This window comes from Episyrphus balteatus, chromosome 1 (assembly GCF_945859705.1).
Source record: "Episyrphus balteatus chromosome 1, idEpiBalt1.1, whole genome shotgun sequence".
Classification (NCBI taxonomy): domain Eukaryota; kingdom Metazoa; phylum Arthropoda; class Insecta; order Diptera; family Syrphidae; genus Episyrphus; species Episyrphus balteatus.
In genome coordinates, this window is record NC_079134.1 from 125452428 (window position 1) to 125472360 (window position 19933).

The 19933-nt window shown below is 29.5% G+C and overlaps 1 protein-coding gene across 1 annotated transcript in view; it reads right to left on the reverse strand.

Annotated features, from left to right (window-relative positions):
- Positions 1–19717, reverse strand: part of LOC129906813 (putative mediator of RNA polymerase II transcription subunit 26) — a 39338-nt gene extending 19621 nt beyond the window's left edge. Inside the window, exon 1 of the mRNA XM_055982741.1 lies at positions 19616–19717. Within this exon, the coding sequence (XP_055838716.1) occupies positions 19616–19636 (21 nt within the window). The 5' untranslated portion in view covers positions 19637–19717. The remainder of the gene's footprint in view (positions 1–19615) is intronic.
- Between the last annotated feature and the right edge of the window lie 216 nt (positions 19718–19933).

Consider the following 19933-nt stretch of genomic DNA (forward strand, 5'->3'; position numbering starts at 1 on the left):
AAAAATGACGTTTAATTTTAAATATTTTTGAATTTGACAATTTTTTTTTTGTTATTCTGTAAAATAAATTATTCTTGATTGAAAAATTCAATGTTTTTATCTGACTGTTTATGAGCCTAATAACTTTATTTGTCGAACAGTTAACTGACTGTTTATTAGAAGATTGAAAAATTGGCTCTAAGAAAAATATAAGGCCGCTTAAGTAAGTTGCTAAGTCAAAAAGATCATTTCTTAACTTAAATAGTAACTTACTAAAAACTCTATTAGCATTTAACTAAGGGCCAATTTTTCAATAGTCAGTTAAACAGTCATTTAGTACTTATTCCTAAGGATACAGAAAAAATCAATTTTTCAACAAGCAGATATAGCTTATTCCTTAGAATAAAACTATCTGCTTCTTTCAGAGACGAATAAAAATTATTCTAAGGAAAAATTATTCTAACAAAAACAATCATGAATAAAAATGACGTTTAATTTTAAATATTTTTGAATTTGACAATTTTTTTTTGTTATTCTGTAGAATAAATTATTCTTGATTGAAAAATTCAATGTTTTTATCTGATTGTTTATGAGCCTAATAACTTTATTCGTCGAACAGTTAACTGACCTTTTATTAGAAGATTGAAAATTTGGCTCTAAATCGTTTAAAATTTTGAGCAATTGGATTTTAATGGAATTTCAATTTTTTTTACTGTAACTACATTCCAACTTTTGTAATATTAGCTAAAATTTGTACTTTTATTTTTTTTTGTGAAAAAAATAAGAAAAAAATGCTACGGGAACAAGGGTTTTAGTTAAATTTTTAAAAGATTGTTCCGCTTTTTTTGTTTTTATAAAACTATGCATTCCTTTTGTCCTAGTTTTGTACTCTTTTTTGTGTCCTTATTTGTCCGGGAAAGTCCGGGATTTTACATCTCGATTACTAGTTTCGTCAAAATATATCTGGCAACCCTAGCGTAGTTGCACGGGATATAATTTATAAGTTCACAAACCAATTCTCAAGACTTCAAAAAAAAATCGTTTTGACTTAGGGCCCACCGATTGCCAATTTATAGCTCACTTATAACCCTCATGAAACTTGGAAAAAAGAACCAGGGATCAAAAGAGCCTATAAAAAAAATTGGGTATAAGGGTGGTTTTTTGCGGAAAAGATGGTCATCAAAACAGTGAAAAAAATGTTTGTGGAATTATGACACATGTTTTTTAGGTTATTTTTTGATGCTGAATCGAATGACATAAAAATAAAGTAAACCTCTAAGTTATTGTCGATTAAACGCAAGGGTGCTTGTTTTTTTACCTGTTGAAATCAAAAAACAAACAAAACAGAACCGAAGCCCATGAAATATGATACACTGATGAAATTCGGGACAAAGGTTTTAGATAAAGCAATGACAGTCGATTTATGTATGAGAAAGGTATCATAACAATTCACATAAATTTTGTCAATTTTTTAAACATGGTGAAACAAATTTTTTTTTTTTTGTTAAAAGAACTCTAAATAAAATGCACGACTGGGTCGCACGTACTTGCTCTTGTAGTTCACAGTATCTTTATTTTAAATATCTATTGGAAATTTAAGATTTTGTAGAAAAAAAAATCAAAAAAAAAAAATCAAAAGTTTAAAAATTAAATTAAAATTTTTTTTTTTTTCAAAAATGTTTTTAAAAATATTTTATTTTACATTTTATACCTAATGATCTCTGTAAATTTTAAATAAAATAACTAATGCTTTGATAAAATATATGAACTTGAAAAATATGTCAATTTTCGAAAAACGGCAACGCAATATTTCCATTCTCCGCATTTTTTGAGAAAAACTAAAAACGCAGTTTTGTTGGAATCAATAAGAGTATTCCGCACACCAAATTTGATCAAAATCGTTAGAGCCGTTTTCGAGAAATTTGCAATACCTCGAAAACGTTATATGGGAGGTATGCGTTAAAATGGAGATATTAAAAAAATAAAAAAAACGAGTCTAGGGAATTACGTAAAAATCATCTGTACCAAGTTTCAAGCAAATCCATCCATCCGTTTAGGCCCTAGCTCGATGTACAGATGGACGCACAGACGCACACACGCACAGACGCACAGACCGACGGACGGCATGACGAAAACCACTTTTTTGATCTTCTCCATCATCGTAATGTTGGTTTTGATTAAAACCTCGATTTTTTTTTTCTACACGAAACCAATACTTGCCCTATAGAGCAAGTAAAAATTATCTTGAGTGAATGGGTGTTTATAAAACCGATAAAATCATTGATTTAAAAGGTACCCTTGCGAAATTTACTAAAAATGTTGTCTTTGCTGTGAGAATTTCGAATAAAATAGGTTTTTAAATTTTTATGTTAAAGTGTGTTTTTTTTATGTAGAGAAAATGTGGGTTAATTGGAAGAACTGAGTAAAAATAGTCGTATCCTATTGAAATTGTGCAATTATGTTACTTTTGAGATTGAAAAAAAGAATCCAAAGTGTCTCTAGGAATATCAAGGTTAAAAACGTGTTTTTTTTATTGAAAAAAAATTGATGGGTATCCAATAAAATTTTGTAAGAATGTTGCGTTTGGGAAAGAAAGAAAAAAAAACGATTTTTCATAAAAAAAAATTTGGATGAAAATTTGTTTTTTTTTTTCAAAAAGGCAGTAAAATCTGTAATTGGTTCCAAAACCCCAATGATTCGTGTATAACCTCTAAGAACTTAAGTATAAACGTTCAATTTATTATCGAAACAAAAACTGACGCTGGTTTAGTTTATATTTTGTTCAAAGCCGTAAAAAAACATTAAGTGACCTCTATTTTCATTCCGATTCATTTCATAGAATCTAATAACAAAAGTCATAGCTCTTTCAAGGGAGCTTCAACTCAACTAAGTTCTTATTTTACGTAGGACATACGTAGTCCTTGGAATGAGAGACGATTTTCGTAATTATTCTTGATTCTACCTTGATTCTACAAATGTTTTTCCAAGACCAATCTTTTTCCTCTCGTTATGATTATTATTTAGAAACTTAAACCCAATTAACATTGATGATTTTATCATATATATCCTCTTAAACTTTTCCACCGGTCACGCTTGTAAAATGTATCAAGTCGGTAAGTTCAATAACATAAACTCTTTTCCAAAATTTTGAAAAGCAAACAAACAATATCAACAGATAAACCATTTCTATAAACAATATTTGCCCAAAAACGTAATAAGTTTTTCAAAAATTCTATTGATATTAATAGACCCCAACTAGTTTCTCAATTAACACTCTTTACCGAGATCCAATTTCATGAAGTGCGGATGCAAGCAAACTTACTTCGGGGCAGGCATGAGTTTCAAGTTACCCATCATTGTTGTTAGGTATCTTTATCTTGTTTTTATTATATTTTTTTTCTATTTTAACCAACGATTTCAAGTAATAACAGCATTCGTGATCCAATTAAGTTTGCGTGGGGATCATAACTGCCCCAGAAAGGAGCAAAGTAAATGCGGTTTTGCTATATACATTTCGAAATCATGTTTTTTTCTCCATCCATTGTCAACAACGAAGTTGCAGCATACTGATGCACTTGCACCTTCTTTTGAGCGGGTCTGACTTAGTACAGCGATGACATCTCGACGTATGCCACAGTAAAAAGGTTGCAAGATATCTTGCTACAGGCCAAATAGACGGTTAATTCCGATCTTATTTTTCATTGCATTGGAGTTTAGGCCTTACGTAACTCGGGGGTTGGGTGAGGAGTCAAATGCATGCTAATGAACTGAGCTGCATGCTGCTGGTAACCCAAGCCAATGAAACAGAGAAGAAGAAGTGAGTGGTTTTCACTTTTCTTCTTCTTCTTCTGGAAGATGCACACAACCTGCTGTGCAGCAGCAGCTGATTTTGCTGCACCAGCACAAGAGATGAGCACTTTACAGGGTGCGCACAGTGGTTTAACAGGTTAATCGTCCCCCCCCCCTGCGTTACGCTGCTACAACAGAAGAGTACGTCACATGCACGTTATGGTTTCAAATCCTTTTTTTTAGTTGTAACTTATTTGTTTGGTGATATTTATTAGCAAAAATTGCAACTTATGCAATGGAATAAGGTGGTTGGTTTTTTGAACAGGAAGTGTGCCGCGATGTTGAGGCGAAAGATTGTTTGAATACTGCGATGCCATTGCGTCAGAGCAAGTAACCGCTCGATGGAAGATATGGCAAGTCGATGAGGCGAAGTGACTTGTCGATTGTCATAAGTGTGCCTCTAGGGTGTTACAATGTGAGGTTTTGTTTTTTGTTGTAAACTGATGAACTAATGTTTATGGGGGAATATAAAAAGAGTTATGAAGACTTTGTTTCCCGGTCGTGTAATTATTTTTTTTTTTTTTATAAATACTGATTTGTTTGCAGGTTGTAAATTACTACGTTGAAAATAATAATTCACTGCGGTACTGTGTCATTATTTGTTTATGGCAATTTTCAAAGTACTCGTAAGTAGTGCTTTTTGTAAATTTGTTGGGTTGAGGTTTCGTTCAAATATTTTGCCTGAAAACATATTGCCTAAAGTCTCTTTTACTTATGACACCTTGTAGGTGTGATTTAAAGTTAAAAAAGTATGAGCTTGATGCTTATTTGGTTTGAGGACGTAACCGAATAGATACGAATAAGTGTGTTAATGTTAACACAATTTTTCTTCTTTTGAGGCAAAAAGAAATTTTGTACTGTGGTTTTTTTTAAGAAACAAGGAGTCGGCAGATCCCTGCCAGGATCAGTTCCGAAAAAAAAAAATCATGATAAAAATGGTGCATAATTAAAAAAAGTAAAAACGTTTTGTGGAGAAAGCAAAATATTTGTTGATTTTTTTTTTTTTTTTTGAAAATCAATATTAAAATTGATAATGTCTACCAACTTAATTAAAAAAAATTAGCTTTCTAATAAAAATGAGGAATACTTTGGCTGAAAGATTTTTGTTTTTATTTAACGAGAGGGAATTGAAATTTGGTAACAAAAAATTTCGTATAAGAGTCAAGAATCGAAGGAGTTTGTATGAAAGAAGAGGAAATAAAATCTGGGATATCCCAAAGTTCCAATAATATAAGTAATAAGTTGTAGTGTTTAAGTACATACAATTTGTGATGGGAACCGAGAATTTAATGAGTTCACTTTTCGTTTCAAGGTTAAAAGATGTTTCATTTTATAGTGGAGTGAGGAGATTTTATCTTAACAAATGAAACAATTCACAAAGTTAAAATTAATATAGAAAAAAATGCACAATTGGATCATACATACTTGCTCTTATGAGAAAAGTTGCTTTTAAAGGTTAAAGACATTCTGAAAACATTCATGAAACAATAATAATTCTTAGAATAAATATATAGACCAGGGTCGATAATTTTTGAACCAAAAAAAAATCATAGTAGAATGAAACCCATTGGAAAAGGAGGTGAATATGATGAAAATTAAAGGAAAAATAAATTACGGGCGAGCCGAGTTCGGGAAGTGGGTGGGTTGAGTTTTTAATGGTAAAAAATGGTATATCTCGATTTCCGGCAAAACTACAAGTATTATAGAAAAAAGTTGTATGGCAAAGTTGTAGGTAATAAAAAGATCTACAACTTTTGTATCAACAATTTTTTCACATAACCTCAAAATTATGTGAAAAATTCAAAAAACCGAGTTTTTGGTTTTTTATTTTTATCTTTTTCAAAAACAAAAATTTTTCTACGAAATTTGGTGAAAACTTACCTACTGTAAAACTTACTTACTGTAATTTATTTGATTTAAAATATTAATTTGTTCACCTTATTTTGACTTAATACCAAAAAAAAAACACCCTAATTTTCAATCGAAAATTCACGTGTCAAAATATCAGCTTTTTTCAAAAAGTCGGTGGGTATTTCGTTTTCTAAAATGTCTATTTTCTGATGATGTAAAAAAAATTTACATTAGTATACTATAGAACATGTTCTAGTAAAATTCAAAAAATGAAAAAGCTTGAATTCGAAAAAAAATGTCTATCATTGTTTACAATTTTGGCCTATTTATTCAAATTTACACTTTAATTACTCAAAAAACGTAAGATTTATCAATGTTACATGAAATCTTACGTTTTTTGATTCCCAGCCTTAAAACTATGTTTTATTGTTTATAACGGCTAAAATTATTTTTATTCTATTCCTCATCAAATTTACTATACCTAATAACGCGTGCTTTTATATTGCTCAATTCTTCTTAGATTGATAAAAGAAAAATAATTTTTAAAAAAGATCGTACCAAAACAAGTGAAGGAAAAATGGGGGAGGGTACTATATCTTGGGCGCCGAGATTTGACAACAGTATTTTGTAGAGGAGTTAAATACGATCATTTTTTATTATGGGAGGGGTGGTCTATCTGGCTCCGTTTAGGCGGGAAGGGCAATTTTCTAAAAAATGACTTTAAATAATAAAAAAAAAAATTAAAATACAATGGCAACACTTAGAGTTATGAATGATACCTTTTTCAAAAGCTAGAACTGTACACTTTATTCTAATTTTGAAGGATAGTTATTTCAACCAATTGTTTTTGAAATAATCGATTAAAAAGTAAAAAATTGGGGAAAAAAAGTTTTAAAAACACATTAAATAATGTTTTTGTCAAGATTGTGGATTACAATACAAAAAATTGCTGATAAAATAAAGTGTCACAATTGATTCCTTATCAAATACTGAAGTCTATAGGTTTAAATGCTTTCTAGTTTTTGAGAAAATTGAAAAATAAAAAAACATCATCGAAAATTCTGAAAAAAATTGGGTAGCATTATTTTGTGTCGAGAAAACAAGTTATGGGTAGAGCAAATCAAAATAATGAAAAAATGATTTTTTGGTCCACCCTAATGGTCAACGTTGATTTAATGTTGAAAATTTTTACATGGAACATCTTTGAAGTGAATTTGAGAAAAAAAAAACGTTAGAAAAAAATTGTAAATTAAAATTTACCTAAATTAAATTAAAATTCAACTTCAGTTGCAGTTTATAACACTAATTTTAAACAATGAGATAGCTACTACTACGAAAATTTTTGTCTCCAACGCAAAATTTTTCCGAAAAATAGTTAAATCAAAGTCATTTTCTTGAAATTTAAGTTGTTTATTTCCCTCGGTGTTGTTCAAAAAAAATAAAAAGAATTTTTTTTTATTTAAAAATTTTAATATCACGGTTAATCAAACGAACTCTCCTCCAGGCCAAGCATGGTTTAGATTTCTTCTGGTATTACCTTTTTCTTTACAGGTTGTAGAATATTTCATTCAAAATAGATGCTTTCGTTATTTGCTTCATCACAATTCAAACTTGTAAAAAAGTCACAAAAAGCTGATAAATCACAGTTGTGTGTCTTTTAATCAAAACATGCAGTAAAAACACAATTTTTTCTTGGTTTAGTTCAGAAACGAAGAACGTTTACAAATAGTTAAAATTTATTTACAAAATTCTTAGTAGTACTGGTAGGAGAAGGTACTCAAAAAAATAACCATCAAATAACACTGGTCTGCAAGGAAATCCTCCTTTAAATAAAACTATCTTTTTCTAAAGGATTTTTGTATGCTGATTCCGAATCCAAAGTCAGAATTGATCTAGCACGTCACGTTTTTAGATATTGCCGTTTGAAAATCTCAAAAACCCATTTTTTTGCTGTTTTCGAAGAAATATTTTGGCATAATGTAATATTTTTCAATTAAAATTTTTCCGTTTTTAAAAGAACTTATTTTTTCCTTTCAAATTCAGTTTCAATCTTCTCCATATCTCTTTTCTTCTCCGAGATATCTTAATTTAAGTAAGTTTAGTAGGTTTGGCATATCTTATCATAAAAAAATTGATCTCTAAAAATTAATATATCTTTCTCCCTAGAACAAAAATATACTTTTCTAATGGACTTTAGTGTGCTGATTTTGAATCCGAACTCAAAAAATTTCGGTCAGCTCTGGTTTGTGAAATATAGTAGTTTTTATTGAGATTTTCTAAGAAAAAACTTGATTTTGTGATACTTTAATGCGAATATCTTAAAATAATCACGTGATAGAATTTTTTTGACTTCGGATTCTAACTCAACACATCAAAAACTATAAGAAAAGTATACTTTTGTTTCTAGGAGAAACAAATCTGAAGCTTTACAAGGCAGTTTATCGAATGGTTTATTACAAATAAGATATTTCTAAATAGATAAATAGTAGGTATATAAAATTACAAAACACGTAAAAATTTTGTTTAATGTATTTTATTATGGTTTTCTTTACATATTTGACTTTTTAAATATAATGGGCGTTGATATTTTACATTTTCCTTAATTAAGGTGTTTTTGTTCATGTTGGATTAACTAAAAAGTAAAGGATTTCGATATTTCTGCTTTTTTTATAAATCAATATTTTAAAATATGAGTAAACATTAATGTAAAAGGACATATTGATGTCAATCGATAGGCCATATTACGAGGAATAAGTCCTCCAAATTTGAGCTCAATGCTACAAATAGTTTTAATTTTGCACGAGTTCAAATAAATCTAAAAGGTTGATTTTTTAGAAACTACCCACATTTTTCAAAAATCATTTTTACAAAAATGGTACCTGATAGAATTTTTCTGAAACCAGATTTAGATTGAGGAAAGTCTAATGGCGTTTTCGATTGGCAGTCCGGAAGCGTCCGGAATCATTCTGAAAAAAATTTATTCACACAAAACTGTCAGTTTTGTACGAATAAAACGCTTTCAGAATGATTCCGGACGCTTCCGGACTGCCAATCGAAAACGCCATAATCTTTCATAATATCAAAAAATTATTTGAAGGAGAAAAAAAAAGTTCAATTTTGCAGACCAGTGTAAGCGGATTTACCTACTTTCTGATTATTTTACCCAAACCGAAGGAGCAGGGTGATGGAACAGATCGCGCAATGAGAGAATTTGCACTTAAATTGCTGATAACAACAACTATCACTCTTTGAAACTTCAACATTTCTTTTCAAAATAAAATTCCCAAGCACTGGTATTTTTTTGATTTATCATATTCTTCGCAACTATTTATCTTTCATATGCGTGCAAGCATCGTTATAAAATAAATTCTTTAACTCCAAACCAACCTGTACAAAAAATTAAAACAATCCACCAATCTTAAAATCGAAAGTATGATGCAACACATAATAATATCTACCTTTCCTGGTGGAAGAATAAAAAAAAAAACCACAAGAAAAAGTATATAAAACAGAAACCAGTTTAAAAGAATCCACAACATTGCTCACGATATTATTCATGGTTATGTAAATCAATTTATTAATCGTTATTTGCAATTTTACTTTCTTTCAGCCTTGAAGCCGTTCAGTACCTTAAGCTTTCCATTTTGACGTCAGCTGATCACATCCGCGTGAGACTTACAACTTATTTTTTTTATCTTTTATTTCGATGATGATGATCAACAAAAAAAAAAAGAAGTAAAGATATACCTTCATCTGAATTGAAATAGTTTGTTTTTGTATATCTTTAGCGAAGATGAAGAAGGAAAGGTAATTGGTAGAATTGCCTGAAGACGAACTTTTACTTTCATTTAAAATGAATTTGTTGTTTTTGTTTCCTCGGACTGAATACGATTGTATTAAAATTTTGGTGCAGCTCTTTTTGGCCATGTGGGCAGTTAAAACATGACAGACCAGCATCATGAAGAGAATTAGTTATTATTATTTAAAAAAAAATTGCTTGTTTAGTTAATAACCAAATCTTGATGTTGGTATATAGCTCAGGGAAATTAGTCAAAATATGGGCATGAAATCGCATTTTTCGCGGGACAAAATTTTTTTCATGGAATGTGTTCGGGTGGTTGTCCTTATCATAAAAGTCAATTTGTTGGGAAAATTGGAGGTTGGGAACAGCCGCCATCTTGGAAAAGAGATTGGTATCGTTTTTATTGAATAGCTCCATTGTTATTCATTTTAACAAAAAATGACAAAGGTAAGACTTATTAACAATAAAATTATCTAAAAAATGATATACAAAACAATTCCGTGAGTTGATTAAATAAAATTTTATAGTTGGTCAAAGTGCGGGTTTGTATCGCAAGGTTGGGACAAAATGACATTTGTGCATATATCTGACGAACTTTTGATTTGTTTGGATAATTCTTCAAGAATGAATTATAGTACTTATAATTACCTATTAAATGAGCCCACAATTGTTATTGTAACCATCGTATTGTAGAAGTAATCTAACTCCGAAACTCTCCATGTACTAGTTAAAAGTGAGAAAAAAGCTAGTTTTTTGCTAGAAGGCCTAGAAAATTTTGGGAGTAGAGGTATAACCAAAATATAAGTACGCAGTTTTGCAGCCATACGCTTGTCAATGTCGATTTCAAAGGTCTGACAACTCTAATTTTGTGCTTTATACGGTTTTTGGGGGGTTAAATAAGGTAAGTTTTCCAGTTAACGTGAATGGGCTAAATTTATACTATTTGAAATTATAGATATACAAGCTGATGCTCTATCATTTTTCCTAAATCTGGACACCTCAATCTTGGCTATGGGGTTAATAGAACTCACGATATAGGCTTTTTTAACTAACCATATCAGGCTTTTCAATTCAAATAAACAAACAAAAATCTAAACAAAATAGCCTCTAAAACATAATCGTATAAACGGCTTATATCTTGAGTTCTATTGGTCACATCCTCAAGATTGGGGTGTCTAGATTTACGAAAAATAATAGAGCATCAGCTTGTATATTTATAATTTCAAATAGTATAAATTTAGCGTATTCACGTTAACTGGAAAACTTACGTTATTTAACCCCCCAAAAACCGTATAAAGCACAAAATTAGAGTTGTCAGACCTTTGAAATCGACATTGACAAGCGTATGGCTGCAAAACTGCGTACTTATATTTTGGTTATACCTCTACTCCCAAAATTTTCTAGGCCTTCTAGCAAAAAACTAGCTTTTTTCTCACTTTTAACTAGTACATGGAGAGTTTCGGAGTTAGATTACTTCTACAATACGATGGTTACAATAACAATTGTGGGCTCATTTAATAGGTAATTATAAGTACTATAATTCATTCTTGAAGAATTATCCAAACAAATCAAAAGTTCGTCAGATATATGCACAAATGTCATTTTGTCCCAACCTTGCGATACAAACCCGCACTTTGACCAACTATAAAATTTTATTTAATCAACTCACGGAATTGTTTTGTATATCATTTTTTAGATAATTTTATTGTTAATAAGTCTTACCTTTGTCATTTTTTGTTAAAATGAATAACAATGGAGCTATTCAATAAAAACGATACCAATCTCTTTTCCAAGATGGCGGCTGTTCCCAACCTCCAATTTTCCCAACAAATTGACTTTTATGATAAGGACAACCACCCGAACACATTCCATGAAAAAAATTTTGTCCCGCGAAAAATGCGATTTAAATTACTAATTTCCCTGGGCTAATAACAATCAAAGAAAATCAAGAAATGATTACAGCATTGGACTTGTTAATGTGTATTACGGAATTCGGTCTTTCTATTTTGTTAAAAAAAAAGAAGATATATATTGTTTCCTACCTGCCTTTGATAATTCCGAAGCTCCCAAACATAATTTCCTTACATTTGCTGCTCTCCTGGATTTGGTAAGTGCTGAAAACGCACTTCGATTAATTAATTGTTCAAGCTTTTAATCATCTTACGAAACAAAAATAATAGACTTGAGTGAAAACATTGAATTCCATCCTTAAATCTATAATAAATTCCTAATATTGGGATGCCTATATTGGCTGTTTTATCGAATTTCATTTGATAGCTCAGTCTTTGAGAAAGAAAGATTAATTTGTACATACCTAATTAATAAATGGTAAGGTCACTGTGGTGTATACGTAATATTTTTATTTTCTATTTCAACAGTCAATATAAAATGTTCTTTAACTGACGGAGTTAATAAAAAATAGGCTTTTTGTATTTTGATTTCTTAAAAGGTGTTTATGATTGTCATATGAAATTTTACAACTAAGGTGTAACCATCGCAGACATTTTCGTGTTTAAGAAATTGGGTAGAAATCGATTGACACATCAATTGTGCTTATTATACTTAGTGATAGTTGCTAATTGCATCGTTTTCTGTTCTCGTCCAACTGAACTTGGCTTGCTCAACTTATATGTAAGACTGTTGAACGAAAGAAAATTAGAAAATTTTGATTTCCCTAGCTATTTGAGGTTGTGCTATTGGATTAAACACGTAAAAAAGATCGACTTATTAGAGAGAGACGAATAGCCTCGGATGATCAAAAAGTATTGCGATCCAAACAAAATTCGAGAAGGTCTTATAAGAAAATCCAAAAAACTACCTGCTAGTCCTAAAACCTGAACACATGCTCTTAAAAACATTGAAAGTAAAAAAGTGAGGTAGAATAAGAACAGAATCTATCTCACAAAAGTATTATGTAGGTACTTTGACAAAGATGGTCAATTTATTTTGAAGAAAAAAAATATTTTGGTTTACTGTAATAGAATTTCCATGATGTTTTTCTCGTAAACAGGGTTGTAAAAATATCAATTAAAAAAATTAATTTGATATAAGAAAAAAATTATATTTATTGCAAATAAAAAATTGCATTACAAAAAATTGTATTGCGACGAAAAAATTATTAATTTCAACTAAATATTTTTTGCAATAAAAAAAATGCTATTGCAAATGAAAAATATTTGCATTGAAACTAAAATTTTTAATGCAAATAAAAATAATTTGCATTGAAAAAGGTTTTACTGGAAATAAAAAATTTTCTGCATTGAAAAAAAAAAATCATAAAAGAAAATATTTATTCACCATACATTATCTATTTTGAAACTATAATATTGAACTTAATCTTTGGCAAAATAGTCAAAACTGTAAGAAAATCGACGAATATTAAAAAAAATTATTTTATTTGCAATAAATATATATTTTTCTTAATTGAAAAAAAAAAGATGCATTAAAATAATAATTTTTTACAACTCTGTTTTTTAATTACTAAATTGATTTTAACTAAAATCACTATACAAACGTTTTAATTGCTTTAATGTTAAACTAAAAAAAATTCAATGGATTTGTTAAACAAATTTCAAATTTTTTTTTTTTTTTGACAATTCACTTTTATTTGAAAACCGATCAATGAATTTTTTACAAATCTTGTCTCAATGTTTGGATTAATATTTTTTTTTTTGAAAAATTTTCGAAAATTTATATAGGTAATTAAAAAACAATTAAAAAAAAAAACAACTACCAATTTTCAAAAAAAAAAAAAAATGTTAAAAATTCTTTTGTTGTACCTAAATGGTTTGGGGGTCAAAACGATTTAGAGAGATGTTTCTGTTATTTGTAAAATCAATTTTTACATTCTGTTTAAGTTTTTAGTAAATTTCTTACAAAATCAAATAAAATATATTTTATTATGAATTTTTTTTTAATAAGTTGAAGAACTAAAACCTGAGCACTGTATGATCTCTTATGAAAGTTGATATAGTGCTATCCACACCGATACACATGCAGTTATCCTCTTCTTTGTTGTTTATAGGTTGCTAGAGGCTATGTTTGCTCCCAGTCATTTACAGCCATAGATTAACTTTAAAAACCTTTGCTCAGGATATCAGAGAGCTCCTCTAAATCTGTGACGAAATGTTATCTTCAGCATTTGTTTCTCAGAGGGTGTACGGAGTAAAATTCGTTGATACCTTCCTATTATCGTACGAATACTTATTTCCCCAAACGAATATCGAACGTGCAAGAATGTTTTTTTTTTTGTTTATTGTTTCCATAGAACCGATCAATGTTTGTTTTTACTCCGATCTAACTTTCTTTTATATTCGTGTTTTTGTTTTTTGACAAACAAGCCCATTAAATGACAGCGCACACTAAAACCTTTCCATCGCTTATAGGTGTTACTATATTTTGATTGACAAACGAGACGTTCGATTCGTGCGTTTCAAATAAATTGCTGGCATGAAATTGTGTCTCCTTTATTGTATGTACCTTCCTATACTTAACTTTATTTGTTTATAAACATTTAATGTTACATCACGACAAAACGATTGATCACATCGTAAGTCATCGGTTTTGAACAACATTCACATGAGTAATACAATAAAATGTCGAGGAAATACCTCTGTTAGCAAAAACTTTCTCTGTTGAACAACAAGGAGGATCGTATATAGAAACCAGTCCTGAGGGATTAACCAAAAAATCAATCTGTACTTCTATCAACAACAAAAAAAAAAGCAAAAGTAATAGAAATTCCAGCTTAATCCGATTCACTAAACAATTTTTAAATCCCAAAAAAAAAAAAAAAAAAAAAACATGAAGAATTGTGTATTGTCTATGGGTTTTTTTCTAAAGAAGTATTGCTTAATCCATTCGGATTGGATTAATAGTTGGCTCTTGCCAATTAAGCCACTTTTACAAACTTGTATCTACAGTTTAGTAACAACTAATATCATGAATGAAAGGTTGTAGTCGCTGCCACCACCGACGCGTCTCGACGACTTGTCCACCGCCACAGCTAGAAAATAATACACTTGGACCATCCGAATTCAAAGAGCCATGGCTCATCTTCTTCTTCGAAGATGCCAACACCACGTTTAACAGATGTCCAAAAAAAAAGTGAAAGGTATCTTCAACGACACGGTGCAACCATGAGGATGGTAAAGACGAAGACTAACGATGGATGATGATGGTAAATATATGGTGAAGATATTTTTTTGTTGTTGTTTACTATCATCCAAATGTGACTCGTGAGAAAGAAGATTCCACTTTGACTTTTTTACAATTTTGTTTTATTAAGTGGTTAGACAACATATAGGTATCATACAGGTTTCTTAGATATGCTTAAATATTATTATGTACCCTATGATCAAAAATTTAACAAAATTTGAAAATTTTACAAGCGTTACTATTTGTAACTTACTTTAAGATGCACTTTAGGATCAAGAATAATTACTAAGTGCCTGCAACGTATTCAAACATTGCAACCTAGTTTACCTGTATAAGCTACCAAACAAACTTACAATGCCCTAGAAAAATGTATCTAACTATCTCCGATCGTCTTTAAATTTAATTTTTTTTTTATGTTTCTCTGATTTTATATTTTATTCGTGACATCTTATTTTTTTTTTTTTTTTGCTGCATTCGGCCTTGAGTCGTAGAAAATCTGATGTGTATAGGTAATTTAAACAGATTTAGTGGACATTTAATCATAAGGTCGAGTCTTGAGTCATTTGATTTTATATAATGAATCTAATCGGAGCAAAATCGGAGTACAACCTTGATATATAAGCTTGTCCAAGAGAAGAAGACATTATATTTAAGATTAATCTTATAAATGTTTGAAAGATTTAGGTTAGGTTTATTGTATAGTTTATTGCTATGAAGAAAACAACAAACAAAATATTATCAAATTTCGGTATACTAACGATAGATGACTACAAATTATGTTTTTAATTTTGTTTTAAAAGATTTTAATAAGAGGAACAAGTGATTAAAGTTTTTAATTTATGTGAATAAAATTGCTTAATTAAAATAAGTAGTTGTGTTAATAGAGATTTTAAATATTAAGTTTGTTTTATGAACTTAATTAAAGGCAAAGTTTTTTTAAAACTTAAGGTCATTTATACGTTTATAGATACAAATACTACAAGTCAAATAAGGTTTTGAATTAGGATTTTACGAACATTTAGACCCGTTTGCTGAATCGAAACTTAAGCATTTAAGTTCTACATAAATCCTTATGTGACAGTTTACGCAGAGGAAAAAGTAGGGAATAAGAGTTTATGTTCAACATAAATTATTTAAGTTTCGATTCACCAAAGGCGCTTAATAGTTCCTTTAAGTCGTAGTGTTACCCATTTACCGCCGACTCTCCCAATAATATCATGCCTATTCCTACAAATGATAGGGAAAAAGTGTAAGAGCAAAAAAGTTCACCTTAAAATTTTGAACGTTTTATATCGAAGATTTGACGCTTTGTATTTACAGCTTGAGAAAATAGAGAGAACCAAACTGCCCAAAATTCAGTTTTTTTTTTTAGCACTAAGGCGTTATCATAAACCTTGAAATCCAGTTTTGTGGAGATCGAAATAATTTTTATACCCTTAGACTTCAAGGAACAATAAAATGCAAAGAAAGTTCTGGTAAAAATAATTTTTGAGATATACACTTCCCAAGTGTGAAAAGTTTAAATATCTGGGGTCTATGATAAATAACGAAGGTGCTTGTGATGACGATATCAATCATCGCGTAAGCGTAGGGTGGATGAAGTGGCGGGAAAATTCTGCCATCTTCTGTGATCGAAAAATGCCCCCTAAGCTGAAAGGAAGGCTCTACACCGCAGTTGTGCGTCCAGCACTCACATACGGTTCACAATGTTGGACAATGTACAAAAAGTATGAGAGTAAGTTAACGGCAGCTGAGATGAAGATGCTTCGCATGACAGCAGGAGTAACAAAGCTTGATAGAATTAGAAGTACAAAGATCCGAGGAAGCCTTCATGTTAAAAATACCATCTCCCAAAAAATTGAACACGACCGACTCAGTTGGTATTGCCATGTTCAAAGGAGAGATCCTGAGAACCCCGTTAAAAAAGCAATATCATATAACGTTCCAACACGAAATAAAAAGAAAGGTAGGCCTAAAAACTCCTGGTACAAGCAAATGCAAAAACACCAGCATTCAGTTGGCCTCAGAAACGGAACAATACAAAACTGGGAGGCTTGCCGCCGATTTCTGAGGTCAACCCGGCGAACCCCACAGGCGGATCACTAGTGTGAAGCAGTAACGTGGGAAGGTTATGATCCCCTCGACATCGAGATCATAACAGCGCCGAGAAAAAAAAAGGAAGAAGAAGAAGACACTTCCGAATTTTTATGCAGTTTGCTATTAAAAAATAATTCTTTTAGAAGAGAAATAATTTCGGTTCTAGTTACGTTCTTATGACAACAAAACAAAAACGAAAGAAATACATATCTGAGTTTAACAAGCAAATCAATGAGTACAATATACTTTGACACGTTTTTTTCATTTGTATAGAGTTCTTGGGCTATCTGTGTCTTAAGAAATATCAATATATTGTGAATACATTAATTTTATAAATTTTGTTTACATTTAAATAAAGTGCAATACATTTTCAATGCGCTTTGCGCTAAATATTTATTTGTGGTAAAATTCAAACAAAGTTTTTATTTATATTTATTTTCTTGACTATTTTAGAGCACGAAAACTCTTTGACAATGCAGCGCAAAAATGTTGTTTATCAGACGGAAAATTTATTAAAGGTTGCAAAAATATTCATACGAAAAATTACTTCAAGATTTAAAAGAATTTATTCAAAATTTTAGCTAAAATAGTTGCATATGAAACAATTTTCCATTAACAAAATTGATTGCGGCAGAAAATAGGCAAATCTCTCCTACGTCTTTTTCAAGATTTCTCAAACCAATTTTTTTTGCAAATTTCGTAAACACGTTTATAGGTATGCAAAATACGAAAAGCTTTTAAATCTTATCAATTCTTTTACATTTAATAGTATGAAACCTAAGGAACAGCTTTATGCTGTCTGGAATTTATTCAAACATTTAGAAATATTTTAATTTTTAACAACTTTGACACGAGTGTAAAAGTGGAGTTAGCAGGTTTACACTCTAAGCCGACAATATGGTATAAATATTGTTTATTTTTACCGACTTCCTTCCAAAAAGGAGGAGGTATTCAATTCGTCTGTACTTTTTTTTTTTTATGTTTGTTACCTCATAACTTTGGACTGAGTGAACCAATCTTGATAATTCTTTTTGTATTGGAAAGCTGGTGCCTGCAGTGTGGTCCTATTTTAATTTTGTTCAGTTCTGACTATATGAACTATTAGAAAAACCAAAATCCATGGAAGTCGATTTTGTTTTTTTGATAAAAATTATTATTATTCAAACTTGGTTTGGATTCTTATATGAACTTTGATTCTAAAAAACCTAGAATAGTTATATTGAGTGACATGTTTTTTTTTCTTTAAAAAATTTTAAAACTAATAACAAAAAAACAAACTATGACAAAAATGGGAACCATTGGCAAAAAATTAACCCTAAAAACCAAAAATCTAAGCAGTATAAAAATATTTAAAGTGGAAGTTTTGGTGGTGTTTTTTTTTTTTTAAATAAAGGAAATCTTATAGCAAAAAAAATCAATGAAGTACCTATACCTACGACCCTTCATATTATTGCAAAAACTCATAAAGGAAAATGATAGCCATTGAAATCTAGCAAAAATGTTATATTTGAGGAAATCTAGTCTACAAAAAAATACTATGGATGGAAGGATGTTTATTGATTGGAAGAAAAATTGATAAGGTACCTCGTACCTTTGTGAAATTTAATCACAACTCAGCATTTGGGAGAGAAAATATGAATTTAGAGACTTTGTATAATTTTACGTGAATATACATAAATAAATATTTTTTTTTTTTTTGAAAGCAATAAAATCCTTTAATATTTCTGAGACATCAATTTAAGCTTGTATCAGTTTAATCAAAATTATGGTATGCCACTTTTTCATAACAAATTTAATGCAGTTATTTTTTGCAACGATTTCAATTTTTGATTGTTATTCCTTCACTCACGGAAAAAAAAGGCACCTTAAAATTTTTAATTAAAATGTTTCCACATAAAAAAAGATGATTTTCCGCTTAAAATAAGTGGATTTCTTTTAAATTTGCGCATTCAAAATATTGAGAAAATTTGTCCGCTTAATTTAAGACGGAAATCATCTAAGAAAAAACCCATGCAGAAATCCACTTAATTTAATGCTTTTATGTAGACTTTTTTCTCTGCGTTATTATTTTAAATTTGAAAATTTATCTTCGCTCTTTTTTTTAAAATCCGGTCAAATCTTATATTTTGTCATATATGTACTTACAAAATCTCCATGAAATGAAACAATAAAGTTAAGAAATGTTATTCTTCATTCTTAAATTAACGAAATTTCAACTTAATTTCAACTTTAAAAATTTATTTCTTTCTAAAATTACTGGGCATTGAGTATTTAATTTTAAAATATAACAATAATGCAATTCCTTTGAAAGACGTTAAAAATACCTTGGAGTTCATAATTTTAATTTTTTTTTATTGATTTCATTTCATGTGTATAAGTCCTTATCTTCTCAGGGGATAGAGAAATGAAAATTTGACTTCATTATAAGACATGAAAAATTATTGAAGTCGTTAAAAAAAAATATTTATTTGTTTTTCAAAACTCATACATTTTTACAAATTTTTTGAAAGAATTTATGATCTTGAATTTTGAAAAAAAAACACAAAATTTAACTGTCCGTTTTCAATCTATAAAACATTCGAAAAAAAGTAAAATTAATTTAAAAATTAACCTTACATCCCTCAAGTCGTAAATGAGAAAGTCATAATAATTAAAGTAATTTCTTATTTGTAATAAACTTCATTATAATTTAACGCTCCAAACTACATATAAATTATATGTTTACGTTTTTTAGCGATATTTTTTTAAATATCCTTTCTATTACGTTGCAAAATTGGGAACTTTTTAAAATTTTTTGTTCAATTTTCAAAAAGTTTCAAAACTTAAAACCAATTTTCAAAACAAAATGAAAACTTCAATATTTTTCAATCATAAACTTACCAATAGGACGTAAATCCTCATCTTGATAATATGTATCCAAAATAATCCCCTGTGTAAAACTGATAATTTTTTTTAACTTTCCAAGTAACAATATCTTTTTGTCAAAATCACAGTTTCAAATTTAAACTATCTGAAATTATTTATGCAAAAATACTTTCTTTATCCATTTGTCATTAATTCAACGAATGAATTAATTTAATTTTTTTCTCTGTATTCTTCACTTTTTTTTGTTACAAACACCCGCATTAAGTTTAAATTCCTTCACATATTCTTCACACCCACTATATAATAAAGTTAAAAATTAAAATAATAATTTTT